Here is a 19,202-nt window from a genome sequence, read left to right as displayed (position 1 = left end):
ACATAGATTGTCCCTGGTGCGTGCCAGGGCCAGGAGGAGCCACGCCATCGCTGCCCAAAACTCGTGTATGCAATATGTCGTGATGCGTGTCCTGTCTCGAAGCCGATTCCTTTCATCCGCCACGGAGTCCGACCGGCGATTGCCGTCTGGAATAGTTTTCACGCGTCGCGCGTCTGTCTATTCTCTGGATGATGCTATTCAAACAGTCGTTTAAGCGCTTCAGCTGAGGAAGCTTGGATCTCTGAGAAGTAAAGAAGAGATTGATGGCTTCAGAATTGTCAAATTGTTTCTGTTTTGTCCAATCATCCACTTGGATCTGTAAAAGCTCCAGCAGAAATCGGTGATCTTTAAGCAGGTATTTAATTTTTTTAGTCTTCGGTGGATGATTTCTGATATCGAAGCAGTTTGTTTGCCATAAAAGTCGATTATCTTCTTAAACTGAAGAAGTTTGGATTTATAAAAACTAGAGAAAAACTCGTATATTAAATTGTCCAATTGGTCTTAAAAATTAAACAGAGTATCTATGATAGAATCTATTTGAGAAATTAAGCTCGAATATCTACGTATAATTTACGTTTTTTGTTTCCATAAATGATTTTTTGATATTCCGTTGATTTCCATAGGTTACTCGTTAAAACAACGAAAAAAAACATCAATTTGCTTGTTTTGACTTTTCCCGGCCGAAATACATGCGATCAAACATGTCGAGCGCGTACAGAGAACTGTCAGTTTTTATATATTAACAGATAAATAGTTGAAAATTCTATCCTGTCTTCGAATCTGACGAAAGTCATATTCTAAATAACTTCGATTCTGAAAATTGTATGCCTCTACAGAAAATTTCACGAGTATTATAGATTTCGACGCTTAGTGCTATATCGATTGACCGGCAGAACGTGAGCGAGCTATAAAAACGTTAGAAAAATCAATCACGCTGGACCATTTCGAAAAACAACAGCGGTGAAAAAAAAATCTGCGAGACCGACGGGCACGCATCGTCCTACGCCTATCAATACTTTATACAACAAATGCGAAACGTCCGCAAAAAGCTGCCGTATTCGTGGTCGACTCCGCAGTGGCTATTAATCTGATATCGAAATAACAGGCATTTTTTTCTACGGATGGAAGCCTGAAATTGGTGGCACTCGCTTAAGCTGGAACAATCGTTCTGTATTTTTTGAATTTCTCTCTCTCTCTCTCTCTCTCTCTCCGCCCGTCGACGAGAGCATCATCGAAAAATATTTATGGAAATAAATTTACATTTTGTGGAACCATTATGTGAAACCGATAATGGATAATCAAAAACTGCTGAAGTTTGAATATTTCCAGATTCAACGAAATTATTTTCAAATAATTGCAGGAATAATCATTGTTTTCCTGCTTTTCGCCGTTCCAGTTGTCTCCGTGGTTTCCGAATATTCAATATGTGTACGTACGTTTCTCTGCTCTGCAGATGTCAAAGTGAGAGCAACGCATCAGGAACTTCTCAATTAATGTTCGCTCGATTAACGTAATTTTTTATACCTATAGAATATCTGCAAAGATTTCCCAATCTGCAATTTTCTTCCTTTTTTTCAAACTTAAAGAGGCATATAATTTTTCTTTGGAGGATTTCATAGTGTTTCTTAAAACGTACCAATGTTCCCTGCATTCCCTCAAACTAAACAAAAATTCATCAACTCGTGAATTAATCTTCGCTCGATTAAGACAAGTTTCATAAAGAATATCTGGAAAAATGTCAAGCTAGCCCTTCTTCTTTCTAAATTCTAAAAAGACTATGAATACAGCGTATTGAACGATGGTTTCAGTTATTTGTATATCAAGCCGGTATCGCAAATACGCATCATACGACACCGTTATTAAGCATGGTCAAGCATCGATAATTAACGGATATTTTTCGAGGTTTTCATAGTATATTACGGTAAGTGGATTACTTTTCACGCGGCAGTGTGCTGGTAAAAGCATTGTCTATGTAGTACAGCTTGGTGAATAGCTAACCCAAAACACGCATACGCGCGGTACGCACGTCGACCACTGCATCATCGCGCACCATCTGCTCGGTAATGACTTCCCATTACCGCGTATAGGGACTTTCGTTGAATTATCGGTACATTTTCAGGGAATCCACGGATAGTAGCAGCCGGTGGCCGCGGATAGATCTCGCGATCCACGGCCTACCAGAGAATGGAAAGTGTTTGATCTACTCACTCGTTTTGGAGCGCGGTTCTCTGGGTCCATCGACGGTCACCTTGATGGCTCTCGTATACGTAGCCACTTGGGGTGGTGTCGTTGATACAGTAATCGTGATGCTGAAACTTTTTCCTAAAACAGAAAAATCGAATATGATAAAAGAACGATATATATATGTACCTCCCTTAGTTAAAAATAAAGTATCAAGTTAAGTACTACTCCTTCGTAAAGATATATCGTTATTGCATATGTAGCTAGGATCCTGTTCAGTTTTACAGGCTGTAGCTAAATATTTTAAATTGAACGGAGCAAAGTAAAGATGGCACAAGGAAAATAATAAAACCTCGGTTTCGAAATGGCAGACGGGACATTTTCAATACAAGAGAATGATTCTTTATATAAAAGGAACAATAAAATATCTGTTTAGAAGAGAAATTTATCACCAATCGAATTTCACAGTTAAAGAAATCTTATAGACAAGAAGATACTGAATGAATCTTTTTGTTAGAAGTTTGTTAGAAGCCTAGTTAGAAGAACAATTAATTATCGATCGAAATGTAAATTTACTGAAACGTTCGAATAATATTTCTTGTATTCTAACGAATTAAATTTTGTATAATATACATTCTGTAATAAGAAGTAATAACATTTCTAGTTAGAAGAGGAATTTATTACCTATCGAGTTGCAAACAAATTCGCGACAGACCTATATTCTGTGGTCAGTGGTGCCACGAGCGAATCTCGATCTAAATACTTTACGATTTCGTACCGCAATTACATCCACGTCCATTAGGTTTCGAGAGACCGCGAGTTTCTTAGAGCGCGCAGACTCTAAAGCGGGAGAGAAAAGGACGTTCCGGGGGTGGAGCACCAGTGTGCATATATCACCGACGAAGGTCTCGAAGTTGAAGGTCCGGTATATTAATTCCCTCTCCATAAACGTCCGTCGCGGAGATTGACTACACTTTCTTAAACGGCCCATCGCACGCTAATATGCATTTGGTAATTCGCTGCCTGTTCCAACGAAACAACCCCTTGTCTTTTTCGGATGCTAAAGTCAACTGGATTATAGCCGTGGTTCTTCTCGAGTTACTTTGTGTCGGCACGGTCCACTTAAAAATAGATTGCCTTTATAGGAAGGAGGTGTTGATCGTCTTGTTGCAATTCAGTCTGGGATAAAAAATAAAGGTGATAAGAGAAGAAGCCCATTATTGGTTCATTTTCCGATTTGAATATTACTTTTATGACTAAAAATATAATTTTAATACGATAAGCAGTGGCTCGCGAACGTATTTGAACAATTAATACAGTCAATGTTCACGTGTAATATCATGTATGTTATATAAAACATTTGGAAATTTCATTGATACTGGAACACGGATACATGAAACACGGCTGTCATGATCAAAGGTACCTGTAACTGTTGATAGCTTTCAATCTTTTGTTATTGATAAAAAATAAGGAGATAATTTTTAAGACATGCGATGGATCGACATACAACGTACTGAAATTTAGAGTTACTCTCGCGTAAAAAATTAAAAACATTACTTAACATCAATGTTTTCCTTCCGTAGAAATTCAAAGTTTCAAGAAAAGAATTCTGCGATCTGCCAAACCATCGACATCTAAATGGAACTGGAAGAAGATCTGGGCCATGAAATTCGACAAACACCCGAGAAAATACGAAGAAGGCCCTTCGTTTGCGTTAAAGAGAGGATATCTAACGTGTCGCGGACATATAGTCGTTTGTGTTGGCGTAAACGTCAACGATTTGTAATTGTCTCCCCTTGGTGCACCCTGGTCCACCTCGCTGTGTCTGTCAACATGATAACCGGCATCAAACACCCCCAACCCCGCCACCCCCGGGAGCTGCAACTGACTGCAGAGAGGCACGGCGTTATATCCTAGTTATAGCATGCCCTCTCCCCCGCGTGCAGCCGCTCACCCTCCACCCCTTTTGCCCCCATTGCAGCCCCTGAGCCCGCGATGCTGTCGCTCTCGCGCCCGTCATTGCATCCTTGTTATCGTCATCGTTTCGGTCCAGCGCAAAGTGGCTCGTTTCAGAACACCAAAAATCGCGCGTGTCGCGGTTCCTCTTTCTGGCTTTCGCTTTAAAATCGATTAGCCGCATCGATCGCATTCGCGCGCCGTTACGTCTGTCTTTTCGCTCTTACCGCGGCCTGCATGACAACGTTCGTCGTTGATGGATCGGACAGGAAATACAATTTTTTCGACGGTTGTAAATGTAGCAAATTTGTCTAGACAGTAAAGCGCTCGTTGTTATGCTGGGCACTACAGAAACTTTCGACGTTTCTACGATTTTGTATTCAAGGATACGCCTTGGGCTCGAAGAACGCCATTTAATTTCAATGTATAACTTACAAAATCCAGATGGTTGCAAAAGGATGCCATTATAAGAAAGTAGAAGAGGGTTGAATGTAAAAGGGTGAAAAAAAAGCGTGAAAAGTATCGGAAGCTGACCGAAGCGATATCGTAAGCGATGATAGGAAGGGAATCCGCGCACGACACCCGAATGCCCCTTTCCCTCCATCGTCCGAGTCCATCGCATTTGGGGCTAATAATGCCGCACGGCCGATTTCCCCCACCGATGGCCGGACCTGCGGTTAATACTCGATGATGGGAACGGTCATCTGCAGAGACAGGACACCCAGGCTGTGCATTCGCGAACGACGAACGGACAGACCGACAGACAAAACCGGGCCACGCGTATGTGCCACCTATATAACGTGCACCACATCGCCGGTTATCCAGCGCGACTCCGGCTCGCTTCGATGTGTCGGTGCGTTTCCAACGGTGCCGAGGATGAGATGAACGCCATCCCAAACCGCCCACACAACCATCCGAAACCACTCGAAACCGTCCGTTAATACTCGTGGCACCGAGGTGGAGGGAGGGGGAACGGAGAGCAGAGAGACGAGGTCTCTCTCGCGTAGGGCTAGGTAGCTACTCTCTCTCCAAGTGGGAGAGCCAGGAGCTGGGATGGAAAAGCGAAGGGTTCGGTGGAACGGGGACGAAGGTCCCGAGTCTCGCAACAGGATGTCTCTGCAATTGTCAAATAATTACTATCGGTGGTAATTTCAGCCGTGTCGATATAGACTGCGGTATATTACTAATTATAGGCACGGGGCTGCCTCGGTCCCGACGATGATGGAACGCCCGTTTCAACCTCTGTAGCCCCTCTCTTTGATCCGGCGCTACCAGCCACCTCTCTTTCCTTTCGTTTACGATCCTCTGAAGAAATATCGTGCCTTCACGGAAGGTGATAATTGCAAACATCTTACTAGTCTCTTGCTTCCTTTAACTCTTTCAACAACGTTGATCTTGTATATTTTATGTTTCTTTTAGATAAGATTTGTTGTAGTTACTTCGTTTTGTTGTTCGAATATATTATTAGTCGATCTAGTCTGGCCAGACTACGGTGGTCACGTTTGATTCGGTTTGATGAATTCTTAATATTCATGTACGAGAAAATTTCAAGCTCGACGCTTCCGAATTTTCCGTCGAATTCCTTGGACGAATCGGCAATATCGAGAGGGGAGATCGGAGCGGTGCGGTAGGATTCAATCAAATTAATAAGTCGCGGAAACAAAACCTCGATGATAGGAGGGTAGGTAGACTGGCCGGTCGCGGCCGGTACGAGGGTGGTTTGGTCAATCGTCGAAATTGAGTATTACGGATTATCGAGGAGAGATAGTGAAAAAAAATACCAAAAACTAGACAAAGGGATCGAAGGATTCCGGCGAGGGACGTGTCCCTTTCGCTAATTGATTTCGGGGATAGCGTGTCCGGTGTCAGGAGGTGGATGGAACCTCGCTGACCCTGCACTTCATGATGAAATCGAATGAAACATAGATGATGCTATCGACGGGCGTACAGCTCGAGCGCGAGCAGTCCGGCTCGTTAATTCATAAATGCATCGTACGGTGCGTGGGGTGCAAAATGCATTTGTAGAACCCGATGAGTTTACCTGCTGGTCCGTAGATAATCGTCGCCCGATCTACGTACACGCGCGTCCCTGAAATCTGCGACTTAATCGGCGTAAAAACGGATTATTTAAAAAGCTACCGGACGATCAATTCATTCGACAATCATTTATTAAAAGCTCGGTTCCCGTGATACGTGTAACTTTGTTCGCGGCTGACACGATTTAATTTCCGCATTGAAGCTTAATCTATACCTTTTAAAGCAGTTTAACAACTGCGGTTTTCCAAACAGTGAATTAACTAACGTAAAGTGCAAACGGTAAAGAAGATATTTAACATTTCTAATTAACTCTCAGACTATTCGTTTCTGCCTGCTTTAATCGAGGCGCTTTTCAAAAATGGGATCCGAAGATAAAATTACTAACTGAGTAAATTGCGTTGAAAGCTTTAGTTTTACTTTTTTAATATTAACTACGCTTCGATTGATACAGTAACGCTTCTTAAGGAATTCTCTTCATGCTTACGAAATATGTATATAAAAATTTTATAATAAATCTACTATATGATTAGAAAGAAAATACATTCGACATTTAAAGTTATGTGCAAAAGTTTCTGGATAGATTATTCACTTTGTATAAATAAGATACTTAAAGAAATCTGAAATAATGTTAGGTGTAAAGGTCTGACAAGTAAACGAAAACAGTACGGCAAATAACTGTATAATATTAATTACAATCTTTCTTAATATTGCTTTTGAAATAGAAAGTTTTGCATCATAAACCAATACATCCGTTTCAGAAAGCCTTGCGATTAACTTTTGAGGCATATTAACTAAAGAAACTAAGTGTAAAGTAAATTAGTAATATAAATAAACTTAAAACTAAAAAATAAAGAAATTTATATTTGTGTTTTACAGAAACAAGGTAGGAACATTGATCGGATTTGCCTGATTTTCGAGACTTAGCCTCTTTCTCTCTGGCCGACGGACGATGATTTCTGATTAACGGCCAGTTGTTTCGGATGCTAGGTCGGGGCTACCGGCGGACATCGAGTAATGACTCTGGGGGCAGCGGGATGCGAGGGAACTCGCGGATGCGGAGGGTTTAAAAGCGAGAGACGAGTCAAGCGGGGTTGAGGCCAGTTGATGACGATGATGATTACAATAACCGTGCTTTTAGGGGGTTCGAAATCACGGTACATGCCTCTCTCGTGCAGATAATTTACTGGCTGCTTTTTCAACGACTTACAAAGCAAACTGCCACTGACGATGACACTCGAAACCTCAAAACTAACTCTCTCTATTGGCTCGTTTAATCAGTTGCTTCGAGCTTTGATCATTTATCTTCAATCATTGATCTATATCTTCAAATCTAACCGTTGTGTTTTTTTAATGTAGAATCTTAAAAAACGTTTGCATTTAGACATACATGATTTTAGTTTAGATATTTCAGGTATAACATTATAATGTCAGCAGTTTACATTTAGAGATACGAGATATTAATTTCATTTTTATATCACTATGAAATCTAATGGCGTGATAAAGGTTAGGTTATGTCTCATGTATGTATTTGAAAAAAAGGATGAGAACCGAGAGAACTGTTTAAGAGACTCACCCCTGCCGCTTCTCCCAACGAACCTCAAGTCATTGAACTTGGCGACTTGGTTCTTCATCAAGGTAGTGGAATTCCTTAGTTCGGCGCAACAGTTCTCATCGTTACCCGCTCGCACTGTCACTAGAGTTCCATCGACGACTTCGCCCAGGGCGACAACTTTGAACGCCACCGGAAGCGTCTTGTTGGACCGCCAGTGAGTTGGCAGTTGACTGCATAGAAAATACGGAGATCCTGCAAAAAATTATAAAAGCAATTAGTGTCTTTGCTGTAGAGACAGGCGGAATAGAATTGGTTCTGTTCCTTCAGATGCAATTAAATTTTTGTAACAAGCATTACTTTACGTACTTTTCTAATGAATATTCTAAATTAATATTTGGGAAAAATGATATTTTACGATTATATAAAGATTTTTACGTTCTTAAATTTAATTCATCTAACTCTATTCTCGGCCGCCATATTTAATTGTATACTTGTACAAACATTATTCTTGTCTTCTTCTAAGATATGATTAATATGACTAAGAATCTACGTAGAAACATTATAATTTTTTACTAACCTGATATTTCACCAACTGCATATAGAAAATTTTATAGAAAACTGCATATAGAAAACTCCGCTACATGTAACCGTAAAACAAAGACAAATTTGAATCTTCCGACTTCCCCCCGACTACTATAAATAAACGGACGCGATCGCAAACGGATTATTATAAACTGCGACCAAACGATTTTATACACGCCGTTTCGCGACCAGGACTTTGTACTGACAATTTTAAATACATTAACGATTTCATCTACTAGTAATCTCATCATTCAACCTCCTACACATTGGTGACCACCGACGACGAACACGCACCTTTCACCGAGTAAACTATAAAACTTGTATCGCAAAGGACTCAAAAGTGCAGAAAGAAAGGAACAACAGAAACCTTTATCCATATACTTTACAAACAAATCATTTAAATCTTCAAAAACACATTACATATTAATGTAAATGTAATGTAATGTAAACGAACCAGACAATTTTACTAACCTAGTAATCCTAGTTTACAAACAATATGAATATTCACATCCATCCATACATCCTCACAAACAAATTACTTCAGTCACTACAAATATACCGTAATAAATTTACAAAGTTTCCATAAACGATTAAAGACAGACTGATTTCAATGTTAGAAATATTACGAACCTGTTCGAACTAATTCGCCAGGGTGTTCAGCCTGTGCCTCGCCGACGAGTCTCTCGGTCCACCACAGCTCGCCGACGGCGGCACCCTCGCTCATCTCGCCACCTCCTCCCCCGGCGTCGGCGTCGTCGGCCTGCTGGTACCTGGTGTTCACCCCCTGGAGAGGCGCCAGTGAGGGGCCGCACGGGCCGGCGCCTTCGTGGGATCCAACGGTGGCGTAATTCTCCCCGCAGCCCACGGAACCCACCGGTAGATGCATCCCATCGGCCAGTAGCCGCCCCTCGTCGCCCAAGCACGCACCCTCCGGGCAAGACGTCGTGACTTCACTTGCCTCCTCGATCTATACACTCCACCGGAGCCTGCTATCTACTTCCTGGCTGCTACCAGTAACTCCTCCTCCAGCAGCTGCTTCTCCACTTCTGGTCCACACGATGGATATCCAGGATACTTACCGACACATTCATCGTATCTTATAATACGTACGAAGTATTGTCGGCGTTCTCGAAATTTCTCCGAGTTCCATAACGACAGCTCATAAACTTACTCGTTTCCCGCCAACGCCATGACAATATTTATCGAATAACAACGTAACACCTCCAATCAGAAACTGTTTCTCCCCTCTATTGCACTTTTAGTCCGCGAGGTGTCACTACAGAGATCGATGCACGATCTATCAAGGATTTATTATTAAACTATACGATCACTTATTGATGACGTAACACGTTTTTACCCGGATTGGAGGCTCCTACAGGTTGCTGGACGCGAGGTACGCCGAGGTTTCCGAACCTCTGACACCAGTTGGTCTAATGACAGCTTAAATGAGAAGCTTTCACTTTTGTTTCGCGACAAAGATTCGATACTATGTGCAGACACGATTGTTGACGAGGCTCGTTTGTAGATTCGAGAAAACACGGTACATCGAAATAGAGGTTGGGAATGAAACACAATTACAGGAACGTCAGTCGCGGTCGACGGTGCGCGACGTAATGCCGGCGGCGCGGCTTCAGCCGCGTGTTCCGCGTAAGCGGCCCGGGACGGCCTAAGCCTTGCAATTCCAAAGCTCCCCACCGTCGACATCATCCTCCCGCCGCGCCTCCTCTCTTCCATATCCCCACTGTTAGATCGCCCGCCCTCTGATCGAGTGCACTCGTTTTCTGGCCAGTGTTCGCGTTTTCATATTTCTCGGCTTATTTATACGCAGTCTATTCTCTCACGCGAAGAGTTTTTCGCCAGCTTCCGGCGAATATGTTGCATTGTTCAACTACTGGGAAATTGTGTTAGTCATGGCAAATGATCATATCAATTAGTAATCGATTGTATTTGATCAAATGGTTTTAATGTACTCAGTATCTTAATATATCTCAAACTGTTAATTAGTTTCGTTATAGAAGTATGCGATTAGTGCTCGATTCTCTAGGAGCAAATGATTTACTTTTACTCGTTGCAAGATGACATGAATAATGGTATATTCCAAGGTAAATTTAAAAACACCATCACTTTTTAATATATGTGCACATAACGTTATTCAACGTAATTGCTGAACGTAGTACGTGTATTTAATTTTGTATATTTAATCAAATTGAATAAGGGCGTGCAAATTAGGTTAAGTAGCGCCACGCACTAAGGAACTAGGATTTCGATCTATAGGTCGTTCGATAGGAACTGCTTGCGATTATCGAAAGCGTCAGTGGCGTTGGCACAGTTTAGTTAGCACAAGTAAGTGTTCCAAATTATAACTGTAGCTTTGAGAAAAGAATTACAGAAATCATTTAATATAAAAGAGTGCTGAATGTTATCACTGTGAGCTTTAGGTTAGCTCGAAATGAAGTTGAATCGTAAAGTGCACGTTAAGGTGGCGTTACAAAGTGATCATTCATTTAACCTTTCGCATAAACCATTTAGGTATGATCATAGAATATTAAGCATTACTAGTATCCACGGTATCCACATTCAGTTTAACAATGCAGTAATTAGGTTAGTTTGAAGTAAAGTTGAATCATAAAGAATTGAAAACAGTATCCATTCGTTCACTTTTAGGTTCCTTATAATGTGTAAAAATCCAGAGATACAGTATATTAATCAGCTGTACAGGAGAAAAGATACATTGAAGGCCATTTCGATATCGTGAAAGGTAAATCCAACCTGTTTCATGGCTACAGCGAATTTACGGAAAATCCCATGTGTCATCGTAGTTGCTATCTATAATTGTATCCATTTATAAATATATTTGCATATGCTAGTGAGCCCGATTTTGCAACTGATCAAAACCCGATTCGACCAATCATGTAGTACCAATATATATAAAACATATAGATGTCGTTGATGTAATATTTGACATGGTCGAACTAATTCATGCTAATTAGTCATTTCTCTACATAGTCTTTTAGTTAGTTCTAATACCGATAAGGAGGAAGTATCATCAAAACTCCGTGTGTTATCATGTTCTTTTTCAAAGCGGGCCAAGCTTTCAGCACCCGCGATTTCGTAATCTTGCTGAATGGCGTTAAACGTTCATATCCTTTTCTGAAATAATTGATAGTCGAATAGTCGGGGATTCTAATAATTCCTAGTATATAACAGGATAATATTCGCATGCACTATCAGGAAAGTTATTCAATTTTCTGGGAAGCGAGGGAAATTCAAATGTTTTTCATCATGGCTTGCTTTTCACCTAACCTTTATTCCGATGTTTCCAGATTAAACAGAACCCTATAAAACCTCATTGGCGAAAGGAAACGAAGTAATAGAGTACATATTTTGATGTTTATAAATTGGAGAATACATTAAAAACTGATGATAATTAATCATAGGAAAAAAGTGGCTTTTCTAAGTTAGTGAGTTACATCTCTAATATCTATTTCAATATATCGTAGAATTGTATAAACCCCAAGTGACGAAAACGAACGGAATAATAAAAAAATCTTGATTTTTGTAGTTTGAAACTTGGACAAAAGTCGCTCATAGGGGTTGAAAAGAGTGACTTCTCCAGGTTACAAGATCCAAGTGGCAACCCAGTGTATCAGCAAGGCGTAACAAGTGTCTGTGTGACGTCACGCGGCTTTCTGGAGGCGGAGCCTGTGATCGCGGGAGCAGGTGGGGGTGGGACTCTCCCGCATCGTGGATCGTTTGCCCCACCCTCGGGATTTTGTTCCTTCGTACCACCGCCACCTTCAACCTCCTCCTTTTCTCCCCCGTCGTCTCTTTTACTCTCTTTTGAACTTTGTTCGGTGACCCCCCACCTGTCTCTACTCTACCAAGGTAGGAAGCTGTTACCTCTGATATCCATTGCAAGATTCAATCCACCGGGAACTTTGTAGAATTGTATCTTTGGTCAGATATCTACCTTCTACACACACGCCAAACATTATTACTAGACATATAAGTTGGCTGGTAATGATAATTGATAGGGTTTAGGTTTGGACGAGTTCTCTTCAGATATTCCTCCTTGCTTCAATTTGAAAATCACGATTGTTCTCCTAAATTGTTTAAAATCATGCTAATAGTTTGATGATCTTTGTATATCTTGAAAATTCTTCAAAATTTCTAGTAAATTCTTTCTTTCTAGTAAATTCAAGTCTAGAAATTTAGATTCGTCATCCGTAGGTAGGTACCCCAATTTGAAAAGCAATGGTATTTCTAGAATAATGTATCATAATAGATTACAGTAATAATTTGATAACTTTTACATATTTCGAAAATTCTTTACGATTCTATTATTACATCTTCTAAAGAAAATCAGCTATCAAATTACTATCTATGTGTCTTGTATACAGCTTTTACAGTTCAATGAAGTACTTAAATTTCTCCCATGTCGTTTCAACATCCTATAATCTGACCAATCCTTTTCAATTTCCAGTTGCAAGAACGCCGAACTGCCACAAAATACTCGAGTAAGCTGTAATCAAATAACCGTTGACCCTTTGAAGTTAACCGGTGAAGTCAAACGATCCAGCCCGACGACGCACCGATATTACTTGATACGTAACTTCGTTGAAGTTGGAAAGAATTTTCCCGGAATACATACGCGAAAAGATGGTGTAAGGCGCTTTAAAGGTCTCCGGTCGGCGTGTTCCCGCAACGCTACCGTTTATTGCACTGTGGTCTGCTAAAGTGCAATCGAGGAAGCAAAATGCGGTTTCACTCGTTCGTGCGGGGCTCGCAAGAATGTAATTAACCCCTCGGAAGTGGCACGGTGCTTCGACCCGTAGCCGATTTTACCTGCGTTTTCTTATCTCTCTGTCTTTAAAAGTGAGAAGCGCGGACAAGGGACACCTCGCCGATCGGTTTTGTCGGTTCACACCGATCTACCGCAAAAATCGGGTCTGCGTGTCGTGAAACCGCAATTACTTACGCGAAAGACGCCGGCCAGATCTATCGCAGTTGTCACGTGTGTTTATGGTTGTTCGACCATGATGTAATCCTATTGTTTTTTACTTGATTTTTCTAATCTGTAAGTTGAGATTTTTTCTTTTAATTGGGTAGTTTGCTTCTTTTAATAAGAAAATGTATAAATAATGTGGTAATTCAATTCGTGGTTAGGAATGCTTAATAGATAGAATAGTTAGACATTGTTATTTGTCTTGTGAATTAATGATCAATTAAGATGAGATCTTTTGAAATAAATTTTCTTTGGTAGCATTGTGTTGTAGTTTAACAGAAAATTGTACGAATCGTGTGGTTATAGATATGTAAAAGATAGCGATTGTTACTTATTCTATGAATTAGTAATTAATTAATTAAATGAAATATAGGAATTGTGCGATATTTTCGAAGCAACGTCGGATTGTAAAGCTCGTTATGAGGTAAGCGAGATAACAGATTAATGGGCGGAGGGAAAGCAGAAACATTTTTTACGCTTTTTATCAGGATGGCGACATCGCTTGGAAACGATACCGGTGGCCAGCGCCACCGGAAGGGCTTCGTAAGACACACTTATCGACAACTCGATTCTCAGAAAATAGTGTCTCGTGAAAAGGGCTTTCCCCTGATAACTTTGGTAATCGAAGAATCCTTAATGTGATATGTTCGAACTCATTAATCATGTACATGTCGAAATAATCTTCCGAAGATTTGTCCACGAAAATTTGCTTCCTTTAACTATGGAATTTTGTTTCAATGGAAAATAGATAGAAAGAGATCGTAAGTAGAGGTTTCCTAAATCCAACAGAATCTTGTTAACTAGATAGGAAACTTTAAATTTTATTATGAAAGATAGTGAAGAGAATTTTATTAATATTGTGTAAAGATCTTTTTACGAGGTTAAATTTTGTCTGAGAAAAGGGATCGTACAACCGGACGTAAGTTAATCTGCCTTTTGCGTAAAAGCCGAGCTAATGAACTATAAATAAGGGAGGAATACTTACGGCAAGTGGACAGCCGCACTTACTGACCCTTCGTAATTAAAATCCCGCCCTAAATCAGGACTAGGGACGCGATTAGACGACCTCTCTTCCTCTCTTCTGTAAAACCCAAATCTGCGACCCTTAGCTCCTTCGACCCGTTCTCCCTTCGTTCTTACGTTCACGCACTCTCGGATCGTCTGAATAAGTACCATCGTTTGTTTTATTCCTAGGTGTTAGGCATATAGGTATATTTTATTCGATACATCTTTCATTTGGAGAATCTAATAAATTCAGCTTTAATTCTACTAGACTGGTTGATTTTACTTGTGTATTTACAACTATATTTTGGAGATTCTCATAAATACTAGTTAATTGAATACGTATATATATATATATATATATATATATATATATATATTCATATATATACATATTTTAATCATTAAAACATAAAGTTCACAAAAAATCGATTAACATTGCTTGAAAAACTATCAGCCGTTGGAAATTTTATGAATAAACTGTTTCATCATAAAGCATATCTTAGATGCTCTAGATTGTTTGAGTTACAGGTAACAAAATTAATAGAGGTAGCTTTCGCAGCTTCACTTAAGTAAGTTAGTAATTTGTTTATACCTCTGTAAAACCTTTTCGCAAGAGAAATATCCAATACCTTGAATTAGATTGTAGAAGTATTGAAAGAATATTCTAGTAACAATTTACAACAATGAATATTATGTTGCATATAATATTGTAAACTAGGCAACAGAAATTTCAATAAAAATCATTGACTTCGTTCTTTTTAAAGAACAGAAACCTAATAACAGATAGAACTTTGGAAATACATAATCGTTTTTACAAACTTTACGAAGAGGAGGAAGATACTGTTAATGTTGGATTTAATAAAGTTTAATATTATCGTGATCCGACGATAATTGTCTCATGGTACTGGCAAGTATTTCGATTAGATGAAACAAGCAAAAGTGGTAGGCCTTCGTGACTATGTGGAACAATTCATGCCGTTTCCGTTTCCGTCGATGCAATTCCGCTTCCGTTAATCCAATTGCAAAGCGTGCAGCTAATAATACTCGCTAGGGTGGCCACGCGATTATAGGAAGGGGATGCAGTCAAAGAATATAACAGGCCTATGAAAGAGGGTGGTCGATTTAGAAGGCAAATGACTGCATGATTATCATTATCGTAATATTTTTAATTCCACCGACAGCTGTTCTTTTTCATAGTTATCGTGTTCGTGATTCTCTTGCATATTACTTCACATAAAATTCTAAGAAGAATACGAAGAGTGTAAAATAAAGATATCTGTATCCTTGTAATAATGAATGTATGTATTATACCTACAATGGAAAATTTATTTCAATTTTCGAATTTTCCGCTTTAAATATCGTTACTCTTCTGGCATACATTCTCTTTTGCAGTATAATTAGTTCAAATTCGTGAGTCGATTTAAACGTAAATTGAACTAAATTTGATATTTGGAGGAAGGTAGTGAGAAGGTGGAAATTAAATAGACGAAGAGGAAATAACGCAAAGGGGAATGATAATTATAGGTATGACAAGCCGAAATCTCGACTTCTGCCGTATGAAACGAATGAGAGGATAGGACACACACACGTAGGTACTATTATCTCCCACCCTTGCACCCCTTCTGGCTAGCCATACTTTCCATGACCACCGACGTAGATATGTACATCCACCCTTGTATAGTCCGTTAATAAGCTTAATAAACCCCCTGTGCGACTACCTCTCTCTAGTGTCCACTGTATTCTAGATTCCGAGGATACAGGGATGGCTCTTGATTCTCGGTCTTCGGTAAATTGTGTTTGGTATTCCGACCATCCATCATATACAACAGCCTTACAGAAAGTACCTTCGAACCGAATTTTCATCAACAATTTTGCTTCATCTTGTTAAAAAGTAGAATCTATCTTATGGACAGCTTTTGTAATATATAGAAACATTTTCATCAACTGTTATATCTCATCTAGCGAATATATCTCATAAAGCGAACTTGCAAGAGTTTTTTGTTGAATTCCTTATATATGAATGGTTTTTTAACTTTTCTCTTATCTAGAAAATAGAAACTACTATTATTTTTTAATTTAAATATGTTCATCTCAAATCTCAGAAATGGAATAGAATTGAATTCAAAGAAATGTTAAAAATTCCTCCTAAACTTTAAAATACAGGATAAGATGAGCTACAAATATGAATGCCATTATTTTTTTATTTCGATATCTTAATTATAAGCTCCACAGAATGGAAATAAGTTGGATCTAAGATTTGTTTAGACCTCCATAAGAAACTTATGAGTTTTAAACTAAAACTTGGGATATATATGCTAGAAAATAGGATACTACTATTATTCTTCCATTTGGATATTCTCATTTTAAACTTCACGATGTGGAAACAAGTAGAATTTAAAAAACGTTAAAATTTTTCTATAAACTTCCTAAAGTGAAATACAGCTGATGAATGAAGATGCAAATATGTTATACCGAAGTATAGTAATTTAATCGTAGAAGACAGTACATGATGGAACTAGACCGTAGAAAATCGTTTGTGCCTCCCTGCGCTTACCAGAACGGCAGTGTAAGCCTGGTGCGGTCCAGCTTTGAGGAGGACATCAAAAGGATAACAATACAGATGTGAGACATACCCTGCGCTTCATCCTGTTTGGGGAAACGAGCTTTAAAGCATGAGCTTTACCACTCGTTTCGACGAAGGGATTGGAAAGCGTAAATTAAGAACATCGGACAGTGCATTAAACGAATTTGGCTTGACTTGGAACTGAATCGTATGCGTATTAAGTACAATCAGCATGTATTAACTAGATTTCGAATTCATAAACAGTTCTTGTTCGGTATGAGGAAGGAATTAACGATTTGGAATATTCTTTGATATTCTCTAAAACGATTATACATATTTGTAGTATTTTAATACTGTTTAAAGTAAGAATTACAATTATTTGTTAATATAGACTGATTAAATTAGGATTGAAATTTGATCTAGACTTGTTATTTTGTTGAAGAGCTTCGATTTATTCGTTGCGTATCGACATGTTGAGATCAATGATAGTGTCGGATGGTATAGATGGTTCGTTTTTTATCAATTACGTCGATAATAAGAAGCGCAGCTTAGTGGGTAAATTGTACATATAAATTATCCGGAATTCAGAAAATCCTTATTAATAATGGTTAAAAAGCCTTTCAAATAAATTTCACACCCAGTGTAGTTTTGTGATATATACATATATATGATTCAAGAACTCTAACTGTTAGTTTCTTAATATTTTTATATCATTTACAACGTTACCGATTTAATGTAAAATTATATCACAGTCTCAGCACTTCCAGTGATACGAATCACATCAAAGAATGCCAATAGTACAGATATAATGCAGAATAAACCTGTTACTTTATAGAATTTCGTGTTTTATGTTGTCAAATATTAATTTTGTAAGAAATCAGCTTTGCTATGCCCTCCACAATGGAACAGTGAGATTAGGCATTATATTTAATCCAACTACCAAAATTGGTAAAACCACTAGAAGTAAAGCAACAATATGTTAACACAATTTAATGATGTGGCATATTATTTCTTTATAAACGGATATCGAAATACAGGAAAACCCAAATAGGATCCAGGTACTGTTAGAATATGATACGGTCCTACACCAACATCGCCCTAGTGGCAGCTGTACGAACTAAAATATGAAGTTACATCATTTTGCGCGCTGTCATATTGAAAATTGGAAGGAACTGGGAGCAGAGTCGAACAATTATGAATAATAACAGCAAGTATAATTAACATACGTATAATTGATGAAAGTTGTTAAATGAATGAAATATGAATAAAAGAATAATAAATATGTATATATAGGCTCTTCTGTATACATATGTATGTACAAGGTATAAGTTAATCACAGTTCCTTCGGCCCAGATATAATTTTATTTTGAATGAAAAATTATCTTTCTTCAGTTTTCTATCTACTAATCAGTTTTTACGTGCATCTCAATCTAATATATTATTTTCTTTTTTTTCTTTTGAGACATAATATGTTTACTGCTGAAAAGATATCCTTGAACATAGGTTTTTCAGGAATTTGACGAATCCTATTCGTGCATACGCATCTGACTAGCTATCTAATTCCCCCACTCCTTGCCAGCCGAAATTCGCGGGATAAATCGCGGTACTGGAGTCAGTTAAGTATGGGCAATCAGAGAGATTAGACGTACATTTATTCGTGTCACTTCGCGACAAATATTTTTGGTACTTTCATAGACATTTTTCTACCAAATTTAAATTCACGCTATCGTTATTTTTACTTAATTGTACATTTTTCTTTAATACTTCATTATAATCTATTATTTAGTTACCTTCTTTTCTTTTTATCGTTTTTTTTGGTTGCCTCATTTGCCGGTAGCTCGTCTAATGTGTTTTCGAAAGACAATTTGACTTTGATTATTGTTCCATTTACAAGTAATTTTCTCTTTTTATACATTTGTATTAATATTTTGTTCTTTTTTTGCGCAGGTTGCAATTGTTTGATTCCGAAGGAAGCTTGAAACTATTAGAGAGATGCTGCGAAATTCGAAAGGACGGGATGGAAGTCAAAAGGACGCCATGGTGATTAACGATAAATTTGATAACTTTTCGTTGAAATGAGGTAATATTTCATTTATTTTAAGGAAGGCAAACGTATTTATATGTTTGTTTCCCTTTTTTAGTTAAGTAATTGGTAATATTTATTCACTATGCGATTAATTCCATTTATTATAAATATTTTGTGATATTAACATAATTAATATCTAATATAACACATTCTAAATTTACGGTTAATTAAGAATATTAAGATGAAAAATGCAAGATTAAAGAAATTACATTTTTCTTTCGAATATATTAAATTA

The 19,202-nt window shown here is 38.4% G+C and overlaps 2 protein-coding genes across 5 annotated transcripts in view; one reads left to right on the top strand and one right to left on the bottom strand.

Moving 5' to 3' along the window:
* LOC117243353 (protein lozenge-like) overlaps window positions 1-10,042 on the bottom strand; it is a 37,259-nt gene extending 27,217 nt beyond the window's left edge. Inside the window, exons 1-4 of one of the 3 annotated variants that reach the window (XM_033510755.1) lie at window positions 9,666-10,042; window positions 8,939-9,584; window positions 7,748-7,978; window positions 2,209-2,322 (exon numbers count right to left, since the gene is read on the bottom strand). In XM_033510755.1, coding sequence (XP_033366646.1) covers window positions 2,209-2,322; window positions 7,748-7,978; window positions 8,939-9,194 — 601 coding nt within the window. In that variant the 5' untranslated portion in view covers window positions 9,195-9,584; window positions 9,666-10,042. Of the gene's footprint in view, window positions 1-2,208; window positions 2,323-7,747; window positions 7,979-8,938 lie in introns of all 3 variants that reach the window. The other 2 variants (XM_033510754.1, XM_033510756.1) reach the window with 2 other exon arrangements.
* Window positions 10,043-10,428: 386 nt separating this feature from the next.
* LOC117243382 lies at window positions 10,429-13,540 on the top strand. Of its 2 annotated transcripts, XM_033510820.1 has the most exons (4): window positions 10,429-11,066; window positions 11,632-11,769; window positions 11,871-12,193; window positions 12,792-13,540. In XM_033510820.1, exons 2-4 carry the CDS (start codon window positions 11,729-11,731, stop codon window positions 12,827-12,829), a joined length of 402 nt encoding a protein of 133 aa, XP_033366711.1. In that variant the 5' UTR covers window positions 10,429-11,066; window positions 11,632-11,728; the 3' UTR covers window positions 12,830-13,540. The 2 variants fall into 2 exon arrangements, with proteins under 2 accessions (XP_033366711.1, XP_033366710.1); XM_033510819.1 differs by lacking the exons at window positions 10,429-11,066; window positions 12,792-13,540 and having other exon boundaries at window positions 11,488-11,769; window positions 11,871-12,438.
* Window positions 13,541-19,202: the final 5,662 nt, after the last annotated feature.

This window comes from Bombus vosnesenskii, unplaced genomic scaffold (assembly GCF_011952255.1).
Source record: "Bombus vosnesenskii isolate JDL3184/JDL3185 unplaced genomic scaffold, Bvos_JDL3184-5_v1.1 scf7180000013265, whole genome shotgun sequence".
NCBI lineage: Eukaryota > Metazoa > Arthropoda > Insecta > Hymenoptera > Apidae > Bombus > Bombus vosnesenskii.
The sequence above is the reverse complement of the archived record's forward strand: the minus strand, read 5'-3'. Positions and strand labels throughout refer to the sequence as shown.